Source organism: Stigmatopora argus, chromosome 5 (genome assembly GCF_051989625.1).
Source record: "Stigmatopora argus isolate UIUO_Sarg chromosome 5, RoL_Sarg_1.0, whole genome shotgun sequence".
Classification (NCBI taxonomy): Eukaryota; Metazoa; Chordata; class Actinopteri; order Syngnathiformes; family Syngnathidae; genus Stigmatopora; species Stigmatopora argus.
Window position 1 is genome coordinate 16,331,797 of NC_135391.1, and position 20,617 is coordinate 16,352,413.

General features: G+C 39.9%; 2 protein-coding genes across 9 annotated transcripts in view; one reads left to right on the forward strand and one right to left on the reverse strand.

Annotated features, from left to right (window-relative positions):
• The window catches only part of slf1 (SMC5/6 complex localization factor 1), a 30,658-nt gene extending 28,590 nt beyond the window's left edge, over positions 1–2,068 (forward strand). For both annotated transcript variants that reach the window (XM_077599830.1, XM_077599831.1), the window contains exon 18: positions 1,419–2,068. In XM_077599830.1, the coding sequence (XP_077455956.1) occupies positions 1,419–1,909 (491 nt within the window). In that variant the 3' untranslated portion in view covers positions 1,910–2,068. The remainder of the gene's footprint in view (positions 1–1,418) is intronic.
• Positions 2,069–3,037: 969 nt separating this feature from the next.
• The window catches only part of mctp1a (multiple C2 domains, transmembrane 1a), a 109,089-nt gene continuing 91,509 nt past the window's right edge, over positions 3,038–20,617 (reverse strand). For all 7 annotated transcript variants that reach the window (XM_077599823.1, XM_077599825.1, XM_077599824.1 and 4 more), the window contains 4 exons: positions 18,930–19,039; positions 18,576–18,685; positions 16,911–17,008; positions 3,038–4,638 (listed from right to left, as the gene is read on the reverse strand). In XM_077599823.1, coding sequence (XP_077455949.1) covers positions 4,567–4,638; positions 16,911–17,008; positions 18,576–18,685; positions 18,930–19,039 — 390 coding nt within the window. In that variant the 3' untranslated portion in view covers positions 3,038–4,566. The remainder of the gene's footprint in view (positions 4,639–16,910; positions 17,009–18,575; positions 18,686–18,929; positions 19,040–20,617) is intronic.

A 20,617-nucleotide genomic window follows, 5' to 3' on the forward strand; every position in this document is an offset into this window, starting at 1 on the left:
TGCTTACTGTCATTTAACAGAAACCGGTGCCTTTATACAAAAATCCCACTCGAATACTATGATAAATACATTGAAAATACATGAAACTGTCAAATTGACCAACCTTCATTCTAGAATTGTACCTATGTTACTACATTGTACTATACAATATGAAATGTTCCCAAATGAATGTAAGCCTGCTGAAAGCAGAAAAATATTCTCTCGTCTCATCTTCCGTCCTTGTCTGACCCTCCCCTCGCATTGTTTGACCGCAGCATTTAAAAACATACTCACTTATGTACACGTTTATGTAGATTAATTCCACAAGTTATGCATATTTTTCCCCCACACTAAAAGATAGATGGGCGCTGACCTTGGCAAATCCACAGCTACTGCACTCGCCATTAGTTTCTGACCCTTTTTTAAAGTGTCATCTTCAAACCAAGTGACTTTTGTAGCTTTGCACATTTTCCAGCACAAGTGTAATGCTCCGACCGGGAACAACTACCAAAATGGCTTTTGACAGCCCTTCACCTGTTTGTGTGTCACATTTGAAGCTGTGCACTCACACACATGAGTGGCGAGGCTGAGCAGTCAAGTGGCCTGAGAGCAGGTGGCCACAAAAATGCTTCTGTAAAAACGCAAACAAAAGGGCTCGCACTTGACTCACAGGCTCGATACTGTCGTTCGCTAAGACTCAGAAAAATGGGGGCTTGAAGTCAGAATTGGAATGAAGTGAGTAGGCGCAATGGGAATTAAAACAGTCACTTGACAAATTTTTAGTACTCATCCAACATACAGGGCAAGTTGAAGTCTGCCTCTGGATTCGCATCTCCACTTTTTTTCTTTCTTTTTTTTCTAGAGCCTGATAGTCTCCTGAACCTATATGGTCATTTACCACTTTTTAATTTAATTTCAAGGTCACTGTCTTGCAATGCTTTTACTTGCTTATGTCTGCCAGTACGCACTTCAAAATTCCCATTTAAAAAAATATATTTGTATATATACACACTGTGTGTGTGTGAGAGAGAGAGAGAGAAAGAGAGAGCGAGAGACCAAGAGACCGAGACAGATTAGCTTTGGCTGCAATTAACAGTGATAAACAAACCTAATCAGCTCTGAAGTTGTACTGTTTTTACATTGACCACACAGTAACTACTATACTATCACATACAACACTCAAACTACCACCGTCCTACTCTTGTAACTCATTGGCTTCCAATGACAGCATTGCAACCCTCCCTGTTAAAATTGATTGGATATCTACTAGTAACAAACTATAATTTCAATTCCAAGCAAAAAGAAGAAATGAGCCGCATGATTGGACATCATCAGTGGCGCTGAAAGATTTACTGATATTTAATAAATTTGCTCATTGATTGTCTTTTATTTGCCTTGAATATTTAATATTGTATTATTATCTGTCGTTATTCCTCCAGGTTCTGATCTCCTCCAGCAAACGGATAATAAAGGCTGTGTCGCATTGGACCTCGTCCCTGATGCGAGTCAGAAGGCAGAGCTCATCCACAGCGCTCAAGTGGGCGACTCCAGCCTGAATTGTTCTGAGATGTTAAATGACGACGTCCTGGAAGCGGCCTCAGGTTTGCTAGCAAACCTGCTTGTGTGCTACCAGGATGAAAGCGTTCTGTCCGACGGCATGGCGTCAAGCGATGTTTTGCGCACGTTGGCAAACGCCCTTGAGGCACACCCGCTCCAAACAGTGACACTAGACTGGACCGATCAGAGAGCGGTAGGGCTGGCGGGTGACGTTGAAACCCTGCTGGAGCTGGCCAGAGGGAAACACTCAGACCAGGTGTGCGAGGCAGTGAAAGCATACAAAGGAGAAAATACAGTCCTACTCATGCAGCTCCTGGACAATCTTCAATGCCAAGGAGAAATCCTATTGGCTGAAGTAAACCCACTAAAGTAGGAAGCATTGGAGGTGAATATATTTTTTTATACAGTTCTCCAATCTCACTTGCTTATATTTTTTTTTTTTCAAGCCTGGTTGTTTCTGAGATCAAAAGCTCCACTTAGATTAGGAACACATCGGCACAATTCAGAATAATAAAGATAAAAACTGATTTAATGGTTTTGATTTTCTTTTTTCTTGGACACACATCAGATGCATTTTATTTTGGTGTGAAAGGAGTTTTTTTTTTTTTTTTTAAATAAGGCAGCCCACCTGAGCTGCTGCACTCTGTCACAGGTTAAACACATGATGGGGATGTCGCAGGCAGGCATAAAACATTGCAGGCAGACACACAAAAAGACATCTTTAAAATAAGGCAGGCACAAATACTTAAGAGTCAATAGACCGTCAACAAGCATACGTAAAAAATACACCCATTATTCAATAAAGATTTAGCTATGTACAGAGTTAAAAAATAAATACTAGTCTCATTTCAAGTGGGTGAAAAAAGAGTTTTGTCTTTACAGTCTGATCATACATTCATTTAGAATAGGGGTGTCCAAACATTTTCTTCCAAGTGCCGTATACCGAAAAAGTAGGTGAGGGCCACTAAAAAATTCTTCAACTTCATTCATTAGTGTATATATTTTTTGAAGATTACACTGTTATTAATAGAAAACGACATGAGACATGGGAATGGAATTATTTGAGTGTAAAATGTAAGAACAATGGTAGCAAAGGATATGGGCCTTTTCAAATGGGAATTTACTGTAGGTAATAGTCGCTGTTCAGAAGGAAAAAAGCGAGGGCCGGCAATGGTGCCTAATTTGTAGTTTGGACACCCCTGATTAATAGCTTTGAAATGCAAACAAAACATGAAACACTTTGGTTTGTTTGCAACATTGGACAAAAGCATAGTTGTGAACTAAATGCATAAATGAATGGGCACACCAACAGTTTTGGAACACCAGTACACATACAGGAAGTGAAAATAAAAGCAAACAAGTGCAGCTTTCATCTGGGAAGTCATTCGACAAATTATTGGATTTTTTTCCTGTCACAAGAGGGGGCTGGTATTTTTTAGTTCATGCAAAATATTTTACGGAGTTAAATTAAAGAAACAAGTTCTTTCTACCCAAGCCAACCTCTATGGTTGGCCCTTGCTCCATGAGAATGTATAATCTACTCGACAAAAGTAAAGTATACAGTACCCAGCTGAAGGGGGCTTCAAATGGTAACACAAAAACATAATAAATGCCAACTTGTCTTTGATTCCATAAACACACAACAGCCATGTTGGCATTCACGTTTCACACATGTTAGCGCCTCTTGGATCAAAAGTTGGAAAGTTGGAGTGATTGGAAAGTGCGGCCTGAGGCACAGCATTGTTTGTGTGTGTTTGTCAGAATGCGTCTGTTTTTGAGTACTCGTGTTTCTGGGGATGCACAACAGAATAGTGATTGGTTTTATCACAGTTGGTTGGGAATTTAATGTATTTCCTGTGATGATTTTTTTTGTGTGAGTCAACCTGCTCCATTATTCTTCTTTTTTGAAATGTGTTCAACTTTAAGTCATTTGTTGCCATAACGGTGGTAAATTAACTAGATCTGATCCAAAAACAAGGGGACAAACAAAGGAACCAGATCAAAAAACATTTCTACTTTTCTGACTGCTTCAATGTTGCCATAAATTAACCTAATGCTTGCCACAGATAGGAAATGATGTCCAATCTATTTTGATGACTGGAATCATTCACTGACACCCCTCCCAGTCAAACTGAAACATGAGCAATTAATTCCAGACATCTTGGTAAAAGTCCATTTCATCCAGATAACAGGGAAAAAGCAAACAATCCCTGACTTATTTTATTGCCAATCCAGGCAAGTTAGGTGAGGTTCACTCCACTGGTCATGTAACACAGACTCAAGGTTATTAGTGTCCTCCTGCAGAGAGGTTAAAGAAGCAGCCACATGTCTTCAGTAAGTGTTATAACTCATGACTCACAACATGTTGTGTTTATTACAGAAATGATATGGCAACTAATTGCCTGTTCCTGCTTACATAAATGTTTCACCAATTTTTTGTTAGAGTTCTGGCTACAATTTTTTTAGAGCTGAATTTCTGTGGCTGGATTTTGGAGCTGAATATTTACCCTGAAAACATTTAGAATTTCAATTGTGAAGAAAATCAGTTGTAATGCAAATGGTGGTTATATATATTCCCTAAGTGTGTGTGTATGTGTGTGCTTGTGTGTTTGGAAAACCAAAGCTGTTCAATTGTGTAAAGTCCAATTTAAATGGCTGCCTTCAAATGTCGCATCCTTTTAGTGTTAGAGAAAGTGAGAACCAACGTTTCCGACTAACCATTTTCAAAATGCAACAATTGCAATTATTAATGAGCCGTATTTTCTCATGAACAGGAATGCACTTAATGTTTTTTTTTAATCCATAAATTCCACTAATTTCCTGTTTTTTCTCTAAAGAATGGGTAAGAAATTTTTTTTCCTCCAAATTTGTAACTCAAAGAGCCAGTGATGGACATGAAAATGAAACAAAAGAACAGGGTGTGAGCTCTGGGGTAGTTCTAGCCGGGCCACTTTGGTTTCCGACCAGCTCCCTCAGTTCCTCAGAGTCCAGTAATGGAGCAGCACATAGGAAGTGGACAAGGGAAGACTTCTACCCCGGGTTGTTTTTCTTCCTTTTATTTGGACTGGGATTGGGATCTTGTTTCAGCTCTCTGTACTGCACCTGTTAAAACACACATAAGTACACAATACAGACACACACACCACCCGGTCAGGTGAAGCGAGCAAAGGATGCTTGAACAGCACACACAGCCTCCAGAGGCTCTCTGACTCCAGCTGTGTGGAACAGTGGCCTCAAGGAAGGGATTACACACTGATTACAACACATACTAACACACTGTTCAGCCCTAGGAATATACATAAACACATGCTTCCACAGATGTGAAATGGTGGCCTAAGGGAAGCCATCACAATCAAATAGAGGACAGGGCAAGGGCTCATGGGAAAGAGACATCAGAGTTATCATGAAGAGGAGGAACGAAGCACAAAAAAACATTGGAACCCTTTGATTGTTTTTTTTCTTTCATTTTGGCAGCTAAACAGAATAGATAAACCTTCTGGAGTTTTATGAATAATAAAGCATATGAGCGACTAAGGTACGTTCGAACTTAACACTTTTGGAGCGCATTTAACTCGACGGCAATAAACGTCCAAAGGATTTTTACCGGAAGTACAGGTAGCAAGCATTTAAATGAATTGAATGGCTACTGTAGAGCACTCAATTGTACTGAAACATGAGCATCCACAGCCCCAACCCCCTAGTTTAAATAAATTGGACAGCCATCAAATTGAGAAAAAAAGTCACTCATGAGTGTCAGAGACCAAGTGAAAGTGTAAAAGTGCCACGTAGAGCAGGGGTGGGCAAAGTATTCTACAAAGGGCTGCAGTGGGTGCGAGTTTTCGTTCCAACCAATCAAGAGGACACCTTTTCACAAATCTGGTGTCCTACAAGTGTTATCAGTGCATTGCAGTCAGGTGCTTCTTGTTTCCACAGAAACTTAATTGGTCAAATTGTCTGTGCTGGATCGCTTGGAACAAAAACCTGCACCGAGTGGCCCTTGAAGAGGTGGGCAAAACAGGCCCACCTCTGACTTGCAAAGACAAAAGAGAATTGCTTCCAAACATATTTTTAGAAATTCAGATACGTGAGTACCTCAGCACAGTTGCCGCTCATGTATGTATTATGACAATCCAGACAGATCAGCGTTAGCCACAGATTGAGCGAACGCATCACCATAGCCCGTCTGTGGAATTCCTGCAAGGCGGATGTACTGTCGGCTACTCTGCCTGTCTGAATGAATGACATCCTCTCTGATTCTCTGCACTGACAACAAGATGGCATCAGTATGTTCACTGTGTTGTGTCTTGTGGTGGACAAGCGTAGTTTCGTCTCTTGACGAGTGATGGCTGAACAAGCCTTTGTCTCCGGCTGCTTGTTAGAAGCTTTATGGCAATCCCTAGCATCGCGACCAGATTACTGACAGTCACAGAATCAACATTACTTATCCCTTTTGGCCAATTCTAAAGGGTCGCTGAAATCATACGGCATAGTGACACTCAAGAGAACCTTCATGGCTGCTAGGTTTCAGACCTCAGTGTCATTGAGAGGCAAATTGAACATCAGAAAAAAATAGAATTGCTGATGAAGGAATATTACAGGTGGAGAAAACAAGACCGACATGATGAATGGATAGATGTTGGGAGGAAGTTCAGCCAAGTGAGTGAGCAACAAAGGAAAACGGACAGGGCGAAACAATGACTGTAAAGAAGAGAGGAGTGGGTGAGACGGACAGAGACACACCCGGCTGATGACAGATACTGTTTTCATGTGGGTGTGGATTCTTTTATAGTTCTGCCAACTAAAGCAGACAACAGGGGAAAACCCCAAGAGGCTGAGTGCAGTTTATATGACCCGGTGTGTGTGTGCGTGCACAGTGGCAGTTCTGTCGTTGTTCCATAACATTCACGGGAGACTGCCATTTGTGACATCGCTGTGTTGATACGTGCAGGTTTCAATTATAATTGTTATTTGGAATCATTATCTTTTTTTATGGGCGGCCCAGCGGCTGACTGATTCACACGTCGGCCTCACAGCTCTGAGGTCATGGGTTTGAATCCAGGTCGGTCCACCTGTGTGCAGTGTGCATGTTCTCCCTGGGCCTATGTGGGTTTTCTCTGGGTACTCCAGCTTCCTCCCACATTCCATAAAAATGCATGGTAGGTTGACTGGTCACTCTAAATTGCTTCTAGGTATGAGTGTGAGTGTGAAAGGTTGTCCGTCTCCTTGTGCCCTGCGATTGGCTGGCCACCGATTCAGGGTGTCCCCCACCTCTGGGCCAAAGTCAGCAAGGATGGTCTCCAGCACCCCCCGCAAACTTTGTGAGGATGAAGCGGTTCAGGAAAAGAATGAATGAATATCTTTTGTTTTTTATTAATTAAAATTAATGTTATAAACGAAATGTGTATATATAAAATGAATACAACCAGAATTCTACTTTACCTATGGCCCTCAGTTACAGTTGATTACTTTTTATACTATTTAAATAAGTGCCACCCGATGGTGGAGTGTTGCCTAATTTTGTTGCGGGTAGGGTGGGCTTGATTGCCACTCGATGGCAGTGTGATTGTGAGTACGAATGGTTGTCTCTTTCTATGTGTGCCCTACAAATGGCTGGTGACCGGTTTTGAAAAAAAAAAAATATATATATATATATATATATATATATATATATATATATATATATATATATATATATATATATATATTTGACTTGTTGCAACCTGGAAAAAACCTCTGATTTGACAAATTTCATCCAAAAATGTAAGATGTTCCACTTTGCTTTAGTTTTAGCATTAAAATAATTTTAAAAAAATAACTATTGCCAACCTACTCATATAAAGAAAAGCTCTAATACTTTACACCTAACTTCCACATTCTATTTGATAACAAGCTTCAGTAAAGATACAAAACTAGGACAGCCATTGTACAGAATCGCATCTTAGCGGTCCATTATACGGCCAAACGCCTACAACAGGAGTTTTTTTTAAAAAAAGGGAAAGTGGCAATTTAAATCCACACTCCTGTCCAAACAAAAACTTTGCACGCACAAGCAAAGAAAAGTTTCTATGTCTCTAAAAAGAAGCACAGTGGATTGACAAAAACAAAAAGGTGAGCGAAAAAAACAATATCTCAATCAAACAAGCTTTTTCTCTCTGTGAAGAGCTGCCAGCCGGGAAAGAAAAGACGGGGGCTCATGTCTCACAGGTTCAATTCCGCCTCACAGGTGACAGGCCTGCCTGACGCTATACCCTTGGCTCCCGCTTGCCTCACCTATAATCATATACACGACAAAATAATGCAGACGACAAGCGCCAGTTAAAGTACAAAACAGATGAAAAGGCAGAGGAAGCAAGGAGAAAGTGGGGCGTTAGCGAAAGAGAAAGAAAACTGCATTTGGGTTAAAGTAAAATGTGGCGAGCACGTAAGCAATTTGGTAGCACAAGAAGGAAGCTTGAAGTGAACACAGACAACAAGAGAGGCAGTGGGTAAAGACCCAGCAGTGCTCAAAGGCTGCTCCACCCTCGCTCCGCTCCCAAATGTTGACAGTACAAGTGCAAAACAGGCTTTGAAGTGCGCTCGGCTGAAGGGGTGCCGTGTACAGCGTTTCGCTTAACAGTGTTACCAGCAAGGTGTACCAAAACCTCACCCAATGTCTCTCAGAACCTTTGACTGTGTGACGCTAGTGTGGGCACACGAGCCAAAAGCCAGGTGGGTGGAATAAATCCCATATAACCCTTTTTGCAGTGGGCACAATAATGCGTTTGGTACACTAAAGAGAGCATGAAGGTTTCAAAAACTGTAAAAACTCAATGAAAGGTCCCTGGAAGTCCAAACTAGTGTTCTGCCAAAATTTCCTAACCATTAAAAAAATTCCTACCAATGGCCAGTACGCTTGCACATGCACACGCACACCGGTTAAAAATGGCAAGTACTTTTTTTATTTTTATTGAGTCTTAATTCACCTTTTTATTGGCTCAAAATACTTTTTCTTTGTGTTTTCCTGTCAGCTATTGAGTTACATTATAATCTTGTGGTCACTAAAGAACTGTTCATCTCCTTTGTCACATAATTCATACATGCAAACCTTGTTTGAAAGTTTAATTATTTGTTTAATACTTTCTGTATTCATCACCCCACATACAAAAGTATTTTGAGCACTATAAGTCACACCTGAATGTTCTATCTTAAAATGTGTTTCATATATAAGACGCACTGGATTATAACACGCAGTGTAGTGTTAGTGGAGATGCTGGTGGTGGTGGTAATAATAGTAGTAGTGTCATTCCTCAAAAGCACTTCTCTCGGTTCAGTATATCACGGTATCCAAAATCAAAATGTTTATAAAAATTTCAAAGCAGGGTAGAGTTATCAATCAATCAAAAGCCTTTATTGTCATTATACACAGCTGCGTATAACAAAATTGGTGGTGCCACTCCACAAAGTGCGTTTTCCTAGTAAAAACATAAATAAGTAATTTATTGTCGTTGTGAGTACAGTACATAAAGTATTTACACATTTATTATATAGATCATATTTAAGTAGTAATTCATTACAGTATTTACACGTATATAACTGTAACATTTAATGTATACAATTTTTGATATGTACATGTGAAAAGTAATGAAGATATAATAGGGGTGATCCTACTTTGTGGCAATATCTGGTCCACATTATCCACGAGATTGGAGAGCAGACAGTAGTAGCAGTAGGGGATTAAGACTAACTGGAGCTGTAGTAGTAGTCATCGTAGTACTGGTTCGGAGTTGTGTGATTAATTAACTAGATGGAGTTGTGCTAAAGGGAATTCCATACAATGATTAACCAATACTGATCCATACATAAGATGCATCGGATTATAAGGCGCACTACCAGCTTCTGAGAAAATGTAAGTATTTGGAGAAAAAAAAGTACAGACGCTCCCCTACTTACGAACATTCAACTTACGAACAACGGTACATACGAACATGTCTGCAATGCAATGTATAGTAAGGCTTTTTTTCTTAAAAAACGACATAGTATAGTAAGGCTTTTTTTCTTAAAAAACGACATAGTAGAGGAAGGCTTTTTCCCTAAAAAACGACATAGTATAGTATGGCTTTCCCCCCTAAAAAACGACATAGTATAGTATGGCTTTTTTCCTTTAAAAAACGACATAGTATAGTAAGGCTTTTTTTCCTAAAAAACGACATCGTATAGCATGGCTTTTTTTCTTGAAAAACGACATAGTAGAGGAAGCCTTTTTTTCTTAAAAAATGATATTGTATAGTAAGGCTTCTTTTCTTAAAAAACGACATAGCATAGTAAGGCTTTTTTTCTTTAAAAAATGACATAGCAAGTGAGGCTAAGAGAGTCGGAGAATAAATCTGACTTCTGATTCTTCACCTTCTAGTTGTTGCTGTGGTCCACTGGCAAAATCATTGGGTCAGAACATGAGGCGGGAATCAGGAGTGAGTTCAATTCCACTCGTTGCAATTCTCAAATTGTTTATTGAGGTAATGAAAAGGATAAATACAACTTCCAACTTTACTGTGGTGCAGTGGCAAAGACAATGGGTCAGAATTTCAGGTGGACTCAAGTTCAAATCAGAAGTGAGTTTGATTCCACTCTTTGCAATTTTCAGATTGTTTATTGAGGTAATGAAAAGGATAAATATAACTTCCAATCACATCATTTCAGAAGACACTGTGGTCCAGTGGCAAGAACAATGGGTTGAAATTGAAGTTGGACACAAGTTCAAATCTGGAGTGAGTTCAAGTCCACCCTTTGCAAATCTCAAATTGTTTATTGAGGTGATGAAAATTATAAATATAACTTCCAATCACCTCATTTCAGAAGTCACTGTGGTCCAGTGGCAAGAACAATGGGTTGAAATTGAAGTTGGACACAAGTTCAAATCTGGAGTGAGTTCAAGTCCACTCTTTGCAAATCTCAAATTGTTTATTGAGGTGATGAAAATGATAAATATAACTTCCAATCACCTCATTTCAGAAGTCACTGTGGTCCAGTGGCAAGAACAATGGGTTGAAATTGAAGTTGGACACAAGTTCAAATCTGGAGTGAGTTCAAGTCCACTCTTTGCAAATCTCAAATTGTTTATTGAGGTGATGAAAATGATAAATATAACTTCCAATCACTTCATTTCAGAAGTCACTGTGGTCCTGTGGCAAAGACAATGGGTCAGACAGACCTCAAGTTAGTGGATTTGACTGCCACGTGGGAAATGGGGTTCGAATCCCGCTCTCGTTTGACTAATCCCTACACTAGTAGTTCAGCAAATGGGCAATCCTTTTTTCATTCAAATAAAGACTTAGTCATTTTTTTCAGCAAAACAATATTTCCGGTCAGCCTTCGGCTGACCGGAAGACAGTTGGGAGGGGGGGGTTCCTGGTGGTGTTCGACAGTCAGCCTTCGGCTGACTGCCGACACCATACAGTTGTCGACTGGCGACACCGGGACGTGAACCCTCGACACCCATGTCGCAGGCAGGTGACTGACCCACTACACCACGAGGCGGCCCGCCTATACATGATTGGAAGTTATATTTATCCTTTTCATTACCTAAATAAACAATTTGAGAATTGCAAAGAGAGGAATTGAACTCGTTCCTGATTTGAACTTGAGTCCACCTGAAGTTCTGACCCATTGTCTTTGCCACTGGACCACAGTGACTTCTGAAATGATGTGATTGGAAGTTATATTTATCCTTTTCATTACCTAAATAAACAATTTGAGAATTGCAAAGAGAGGAATTGAACTCATTCCTGATTTGAACTCATTCCTGATTTGAACTTGAGTCCACCTGAAGTTCTGACCCATTGTCTTTGCCACTGGACCACAGTGACTTCTGAAATGTTGTGATTGGAAGTTATATCTATCCTTTGCATTACCTCAATAAACAATTTGAGAGTTGCAAAGAGTGGAATTGAACTCACTCCTGATTTGGACTTGAGTCCACCAAAAGTTCTGACCATTTGTCTTTGCAACTGGACCACAGTGACTTCTGAAATGAAGTGATTGGAAGTTATATTTATCCTTTTCATTGCCTCAATAAACAATTTGAGAATTGCAAAGAGAGGAATTGAACTCACTCCTGATTTGAACTTGAGTCCACCTGAAGTTCTGACCCATTGTCTTTGCCACTGGACCAGAACTTGAGTCCACCTGAAGTTCTGACCCATTGTCTTTGCCACTGGACCACAGTGACTTCTGAAATGATGTGATTGGAAGTTATATCTATCCTTTTCATTACCTAAATAAACAATTTGAGAATTGCAAAGAGAGGAATTGAACTCATTCCTGATTTGAACTTGAGTCCACCTGAAGTTCTGACCCATTGTCTTTGCCACTGGACCACAGTGACTTCTGAAATGATGTGATTGGAAGTTATATCTATCCTTTTCATTACCTAAATAAACAATTTGAGAATTGCAAAGAGAGGAATTGAACTCATTCCTGATTTGAACTTGAGTCCACCTGAAGTTCTGACCCATTGTCTTTGCCACTGGACCACAGTGACTTCTGAAATGATGTGATTGGAAGTTATATCTATCCTTTGCATTACCTCAATAAACAATTTGAGAGTTGCAAAGAGTGGAATTGAACTCACTCCTGATTTGGACTTGAGTCCACCAGAAGTTCTAACCATTTGTCTTTGCAACTGGACCACAGTGACTTCTGAAATGAAGTGATTGGAAGTTATATTTATCCTTTTCATTGCCTCAATAAACTATTTGAGAATTGCAAAGAGAGGAATTGAACTCACTCCTGATTTGAACTTGAGTCCACCTGAAGTTCTGACCCATTGTCTTTGCCACTGGACCACAGTGACTTCTGAAATGATGTGATTGGAAGTTATATCTATCCCTTTCATTACCTAAATAAACAATTTGAGAATTGCAAAGAGAGGAATTGAACTCACTCCTGATTTGAACTTGAGTCCACCAGAAGTTCTGACTGTTTGTCTTTGCAACTGGACCACAGTGACTTCTTATATGAAGTGATTGGAATTGAACTCACTCCTGATTCCCACCTCAAGTTCTGAACCAATATTTTTGCCACTGGACCACAGCAATAACTAGGAGAAGAATCAGAAGTCAGATTTATTCTCCGACTTTCTTAGCCTTACTATACTATGTCGATTTTTTAAAGAAAAAAGCCTTACTATATACAGACGCTCCCCTACTTACGAACATTCAACTTACGAACAACGGTACATACGAACATGTCTGCAAATTGCGTTTAAGTCAAAAAATGTTCGCAAGTCCAATTTTGTATTTCGCGCCTTTTTCGGAGTAGTACCGTAATTACTCGAATATAACACGCATATTTTTGCTATATAATTAATTCCAATAGTTGGGGGTGCGTGTTATAATCAATAACTAAAATAAATTACAAATTTTCGATCGAAAAAAGCATTGTCAAACTCACTTTGACGCACGGACATTGTGCAATTTCCAACTTTGAATTCAAAATACATGCATATTAAAGATCGTCAAGCCTCACAAACATCACAATCCTGCATTAATAAGCTGGAAAGTAGAATACTACATTGTAGTGTAGTACGTACTTGTATTTAAAAATATGTCCAGCGGGGGGCAGTACATTCCCTTGTTACATGTGATAGTCTTTTTCATTGTGCATATCTTCAAATCATTTATTTATTCAATTTGTATGTTCCTTTTCTTGTTTGAGAATGACAATAGATATTTGAATTAAAACATGGTATTGTCAATTGAAATGTAGTCAATGTTCAAGGAAGTCTAAAAGGTATTGCAACATAACATGTCTACATGATATGTTTGTCCACTCTGTGTATCATCTATTGCCCTAAAATTCAAACGCATAACTCCACGACACTCGACACGCTCGTACCTGAAGATTTCTCTATCCGGTTTTGAACAAAACAATCGTGAAACGAAGAAAAAAAGGTAAGATTTCTGATTTTCGTCAGCGGGAAATTTTAGGTGCGCACTATATTCGAGTACTGCGTTTTTCCAGATTTTTTTGGCCCAAAATTACCTGCGTGTTATTTTCGAGTGCGCGTTATATTCGAGTAATTACGGTACTTCTTTCCGCCGCTAATACCGACGCCTGGCGCTGTGAGAGCTCAGCTCACCCAGCATCTACCTTCTTCTTCGTTGCAATGCGAAAGTGCGTGAATGTATCTCCAGTGTGCAAAGAACCTTTTTCATTTGTATCATTAAATATCTCATGCATCCAATATTGAATATGGTTGGTAAAAAGCTAAAGGCTTCTATTGAGGGAGTTGCAAGGAAGAGGCAAGCCATTTCATTTGAAACGAGTGGCAATAATAACGAAGCTTGATGCGCGTGAGAGTGGTGAGCGTTTCACGGGCATTGAATCGTTCGACCGTCAGTACCATTTATAAACAGAAAGATCGAGCAGCAGGACCCAAATATTGAACGTTGCATAAAGTTTGCAAATCAATTGAATGATGCCATACAGTGCTACCGCATCATTTATGATGAAAAAAAGAAGAAAACTGTGCAATCGTCATTAGGTCGCTTCTTTTGGCCAGTTTCTAATACATAAATCTCTCTCTCTGTACAGTACTGTATATATTCTCTCCATTTTATTAAATGTTTTTTTTTTCAGTACAAACCAATGCGTGTTACTTATACAAGCCTTAAACATACAAATGCACTTATATAAACCTTCAATATACTTATATCGGCCTTAAACATAAATTATAATACAAAATATAGCACTGAATCAACTTACAAACAAATTCAACTTATGAACAATCGCTCGGAACCAATTGCGTTCGTAAGTAGGGGAGCGTCTGTATTTAAGTTGCACTTTATAGTCCAGAAAACACAACAGGACACAGTGGTAGTTTGGCTGTGAAATTTGCCTCCAATAGAAAGTTTTGTAGAGGTAGGAAATGTTGGCAGAACAGCGGTCCTCAAGTGCTGCGATGGGTGCAGGTTTTCATTCCAACCAATGAAGCAGATATCATTTTCACCAAACAGGTGTGTTAAAAGTCTAATCAGTTGATTACAGTCAGCGGCTGCTTGTTTCAGCAGAAATCTAATTGGTTAAACTAGATTCAATTGGAACAAAAACTTGTACCTCCTGCAACCCTTTGTGGAATAGTCCCTGCCATCAAGAGAGAAATGTCAAGGTGGCATAAACTAGCAAGAAAACCATAAATAAAAGTTTGTGGGGTTTTTCCCCCTGCAAATTGGCAAAAACAAAGTTTGAAGTTGCCACATAAGGACAATGCAAAGGTGAACGAGACTCTGAGCGGACATGGCCGACAGCATCTGGCAACACATCATCCTTTAACTATCCTGCCTTTGATCCATTAATACACGCAGAGGGTTTAAATGTGTCCATAAATGTTGTCTAAAAATATTAACCTAACTCCCCGTTGTTCATTAGCTGCTTAATTGGAATTCACCCTTATTTTTTTCTACGGCTTGATAGCATGCCTTTACACCAATCATAAATGGCCACTTGGCACGCTAATTGCATTGGCCTCACTTACGCACTCCCCAGCTCATATGGCTAATGGCATCGTAAAACCTAGTATTGCAATGACGCCTCCCAAACGTCAGGTAGAGATGGCCCAGCCCCATAAAGGTCCTTGCTTTGGTCACTTTTGTGAGGACATGAACTCTCGGTTCATTTCTGTTAATACAATGTATGCTCTTATCTTATAAGCGTCCCTGGAATGTATGCATACCTATATGGTCTACAGGTCTTTAAATACTGACTGTAGAGAAATCTAGTAATTTAAGAAAACTGATCAGGCAGTAAGTCTCATCCTGTCTGATGTCTATGCACCACTGGAGATCTCATTTTATACACGTTTGACAAAGTTGTTAGGTATCTGAAGTCATTTGTAGTGCACATTCTACACAAAGAAAGCTCACTATTGATTTGGTGTCTTCAATAAGTTCAAGATGCATTTGTCACACAAAAAGCCAGATTCCGTATTTTCTCAAATATTGACCGCCTCCGCGTATAAGCCGTACCCTTAAAATTGCCTTAAAATCATAGAATTTTGGGATTTCTCTCGTATAAGATGCCCCCCGATTCACAATTTTCACCTCCATATTCATGGTTTTAATAGGTTCGTTCGTAAAAAGCCGGGGTGGCGAACACATAGCTCTCGAGCCGCATGCGGCTCGCGTCCAAAATGAATGCGGCTCTTAGCGTCTTATCCTATCTTGTATATACTGTGGTTCATTGGCTCGTTTCATGTCTTATTTTTATTTTCTCTTAATGCGTATTGAAATTCATCAGGCCTTGTTAAAAACAAATAATGATATTTAAAAAATAATTTGGAAGATTTGATTTTTTTTATGCTGCTTCTGACGTAGGGGACCGCCAATCATCTCCGTGGGTTACGTCTAATGTGTCTCTTTGTGTCTCACTTGTTCGCCACCCCTAGTGTAGAGACAAGCGGCCATCCCACAAAATTGATCTAAGATATTTCAGCATTTTAGAGGTGAGCACAGTGTACTTTTTATAATATATTACTTAAAATAACTCATGATGTTGATACATAAATTATGTGTATATGCTGTATAAATTATATCATCATATAAACTGGCACTACTTGATCCGTTATAGTACATTGTACTGATCCTTTACTTAAGTCGAGTAAATAAAAAAATAAGACAGTAGCTCTTAAATGATCACTCATTAGCGTATGGGAACCAGACCAGAATGCCCCTAACCGGCAGGCCCTCATTAGGGTCCTTGTAAAGGCCTTGTACCTGCTGGGTTTGTGCCCCTTTACATCCCTCTCCCTTTAGACTCCAGGTGGGTCAGGTGGTTGTATTTCACCAGAGGGGACAGTTTAAGCTAATTTAATGTGACGGCTACCTGCCTCGTGCAAATAACGGCCAAAGAAAAAAAATGTACCCATGATGGTAAAGTTGCATAAGGGTCGAATCGGGGAAGAGCAAAGATCATGACCTTGTAAAGATGAAAGACAGCAAGCCATCAAAGAGGAAGTTTGACCACACTAATGTGGCAGGGGATTGGTGATATCATGAGGCCCCAGGTCACAAAATCTGTGTTTGTGCTTGCATGTGTTGAGCCAGGCACAGCAGGGCTTCGCGGATACGACATCATCTATTGGTGCAGGATTACACCACCATTTTCACAAGTTGCTGTTTAATTGCACTTTAAACTGCATTTTGTTATGGGCCGCTCAGCATGTTATGGCAGACTGCATTTTCATGCCTTCCCTGTCGAAAGAAGGATTTGTAGGAAATCTGATCTCTAAGTTAATGTGGAAGTAAACCACATGAATCTGGACAACTGCTGATCTACACTTAAGTGCCAAAATGATTTTTTTGAAACAAAACTTTAAATGAGATGAGAAAATGTCTACCCACCACTTGGACGTCAGAGGGCACTCTGGACAAAAAGTCTAAGATCTCGTTGTTGTCAATGGCGTAAGGGTCTCGCAGCTTCTTAGTGAATTTATTCACCCCTGTAGCAAAACAAGGACAACTAATTTGGAACAGGAAGTGTTTAAGTGGACATTAGTATTTTTGTTCACCAAAGATCCACCAATTTTAGGTACTACTGTACAGTGAATTACATAGGTAAGAGCCAAATGTGTTTTTTGGGACATACTAGAGCAGCAGTGTCAAACTCATGCTTGCCGTGGACCAGATGATATTTTTTAGCTTGGCACAAGGAATCAACTAACCAACAACTCATCAATCAAATCATTCATTGATTCATTTTCCGTACTACTTATCTTCACAATGGTAGTGGGGGTGCTGGAGATTATCCCAGTCAACTATGGGCAGTATGCAGAGAACACCCAGAATTGGTTACTAGGCAATCGCAGAGCACAATGAGACGAAAAACCAATTACGCACACACTCACACCTAAGGACAATTTAGAGTGTTTAACCAGCTTAGCATGCATGTTTTTGGGATGTGGGAGGAAACCAGAGTAACGGAAGAAAACCCACGCAGGCGTGGGTGGAACAATCAAACACCACACAGGAAGGTCAGAACCCACCCGGAATTGAACCCTTGATCTCAGAATTGTGTGGCAGATGTCCTAACCACACTTCAAATGTGCCACCTCTTTTAAAATTTGAAAATAAAATGTACTTTTTTTTGATAAACAAAAAAAAGATTTTTTTATTTTATCATTTTTAAAATAAATTGTTCTTTTTGTTTTTTTTCATTTTTTTACTTTTTTATAAAAAGAAAAACAAAAAAGAGGAAAATGTTAGGTCTATTTGTTTTTAATTTATTTTTTTTTACAGGAAATATTTTACTCTTTTTTCTACCAATGTATTTTTAAGGGAAAAAAAACAATGTCCTTTTGATTTCTATTGTCCTCCACCATTCATTGTTATTTCAATTTTAGTTGAAGAAAATTATTTATTTTTGCTGGCCACATAAAATTACATACAATTGGTCTAAATCTGGTCACTGGAGATGTGAGTTTGACACTTGTGTCAGAGTAGCTTGAAAGGATGACTGTTTTTGTTGTTGTTGCTAAAACAGAGGTGCCTTTACTCTTTTATTGCCATTGATAAAAATAGATGTCTAATCATGTGATTCTTTTAATCATTCTGCTATGAATTTAAATTAGTTTATCACTAGCAGGCATCCAAACCATTTGAACATTCATTCATTCGGAGCCATCCCCCGCAGTTAAAATGGAATGGAGGTCTGTCGCATCAATGGCAGACAGCGACTTAAGGACATGATGATGATAATGTTTCAAATCACTGTATGCAATAGACGTCCAATCCATTTGAACTGGGAGGGCTGTCAGTTGGAATCAATGACTAAATAAAATTAGCTACAATGCGGCATGCTATGTTAAAGAAAATTACAAGAAGTGAACCATCTTTTTTATACTTCAGTTCAATGGACATTGTTCTGCCCCTCGCTAATTAAAAAATCAGATGAATGACAGCTTGTATCTGGAAAAATTTCAAATTTCGATCACTTGTATCTCAAGGCACCACTGTTCAGGTAAACGCACGTTTGCCGGGCACGAACACTCCTGATGATCTATAGCTTACCCCATGCTAGCACAATGTATCGTAACGGGATGAAGTAAACAATGAGGGTTGCCATTCCAAGAGCGACCATGGCCAGCCAGCTTAGGAAAGGCACAGTCCAATTAAAGGTGCTGGAAAGAGAGGAAACAGGGTTGTGAGAAAATCTTGCCAGGGGGCGCCGTCGAGGTGTTTAAGCAGTATATGATTCAGGAGGATCATGTTTGTGATGCTGGCGGCGTTTGCCGGCAAGTAAGTTCTAATCAGGCTGGCAAGGCAAAGTAGGGCAACCTGGCATTGCGGAAAAAACACCGGGACGTGCAGAGCGTAGCGTAAAGCACAGTGGGCCGGGCGCCGAGGAGCAGGCTTACGACTCACTTTTTTATCCTCTCGCCATAGGAGGCCACTTCATCCAGCGCATTCTGCACACTGATACACACGTCCTGAATGGCATAAAGCTTGTTCATGAAGCCCTTTCTCTCAGAGTCCTGCAAAGGCACAGATAGGGTTGTGGGCAAGGTAGGAATAAACAGACAGGGTGCAACCGGAAGAGCAAGGAAAGGGAAATGCAAAGGAGAGAGAACGGGCAAAGGCATCTTAGTGGAAACAATACACGTTAAATAGCGTCAAAGGCTTGTGCCAGGGAGCCAAATCGCCGGATATCCTGCTCCAATTGACTGTGCTCATTCCAGCCAGTAATAGAGATATAAAGTCGGCAGAACAAATCAAAATGCTTTCCGCCGCACAAAGGCTCACACAGGCAATTTGAATATGTTAATAGAACAGCAGTATGAAAAAGAAAGCCAAATGGAAACATCAATCTTTCAGGTCCTCTGTTTCTCACCTCCCTCCCTCCTTCTTGGCGCTGCCAAGAGCAGGCTGAGTCCAATTGTGCCACTGTCTTGGCAAGCTATCATGATGTCAATGGCCGTGACATCGTTATCACTGATCACATTGGTCGCTATCGAGAGGACCAGACGTTTGACAGTCCAAAAACCTCTTAAGAGTTTAGGAAGTCGTGAAGCAGTCAACTCCTTCACTGCCGTTGACAGTAATAGATGTCAAAACCATTGTGTTTCAGTCCGTTTTGTCTGAGACTCCCAGTCAAAATGGATTGGGCTGGATTGGTCTATTGCCGCCATTGGCAGCCAATGATTTGCAGCTACTGTTAGCTTAACTTCAGTGTTGTTCGTGATAATTTTACAAAGATTACTGTGTAGTGAATATAAAAACTTCATTTTTACAGCAGATCTCCTTCATCTATAACCGTCAATGTGAGAAAATTAGTTAATGAGCCTTCCATCTTGGACAAACCAGTGCATTCTGGACACAGTGATGCTAAACATGAAGATGTGTTTGGTGTGCGTGCTCCAGACTAAGATGGAGAATGACAAGTGGTTTGCTTGGTACCATCAGAATATGGTAAAACAAGGTAGGATCATGAATGGGAGTTAATCTATAGATTAAGTCAGTTTACTCAAAGCAATGAAAACGACACTTTTGTCAGTGCTGAATGTGACTAAATTAGAGAAATGTTCATTAAATCATCACGTATACACCTAAGGATTTTGCCACACATATGATGTATGACATACTAGATAGCCATACTGCTGCAACAATAAACTGCAATCATGGTAGAACAATTTGATATTTACAAGAACACAAGAAACTAGAGGTGCACTCAAAGAGAGAAACAGCTCTACTAGTTTTATTTGAAGGTGGAGGTCATCATAAAGGGTTTGGATACATACTTCTGATAATGTGAAAATTATGTAACTGAGACATTTAGAAAGTCAACACCGTATGCACAGAAAAACCTCACAAGACAAAATAGATACGACTAGTAGTCCCAAAGGAAAGGGATTGTTTTTCTTTGCAAATAATTGATGACTCTCTTTTTGTTTCAAATGCTGGTGAATCACTTCCTCTGATTCCATCTGCTTTTCATTGCCCCACTCAAACAAATCTCAGAGCACCCAATCTGTTGTGGCCCATCAATACCGGGCCGGATCAGGCCCTTATTACCTTCGAGGGACACTGCAGAGCGCGTGTGGGGGCCAGAGGAT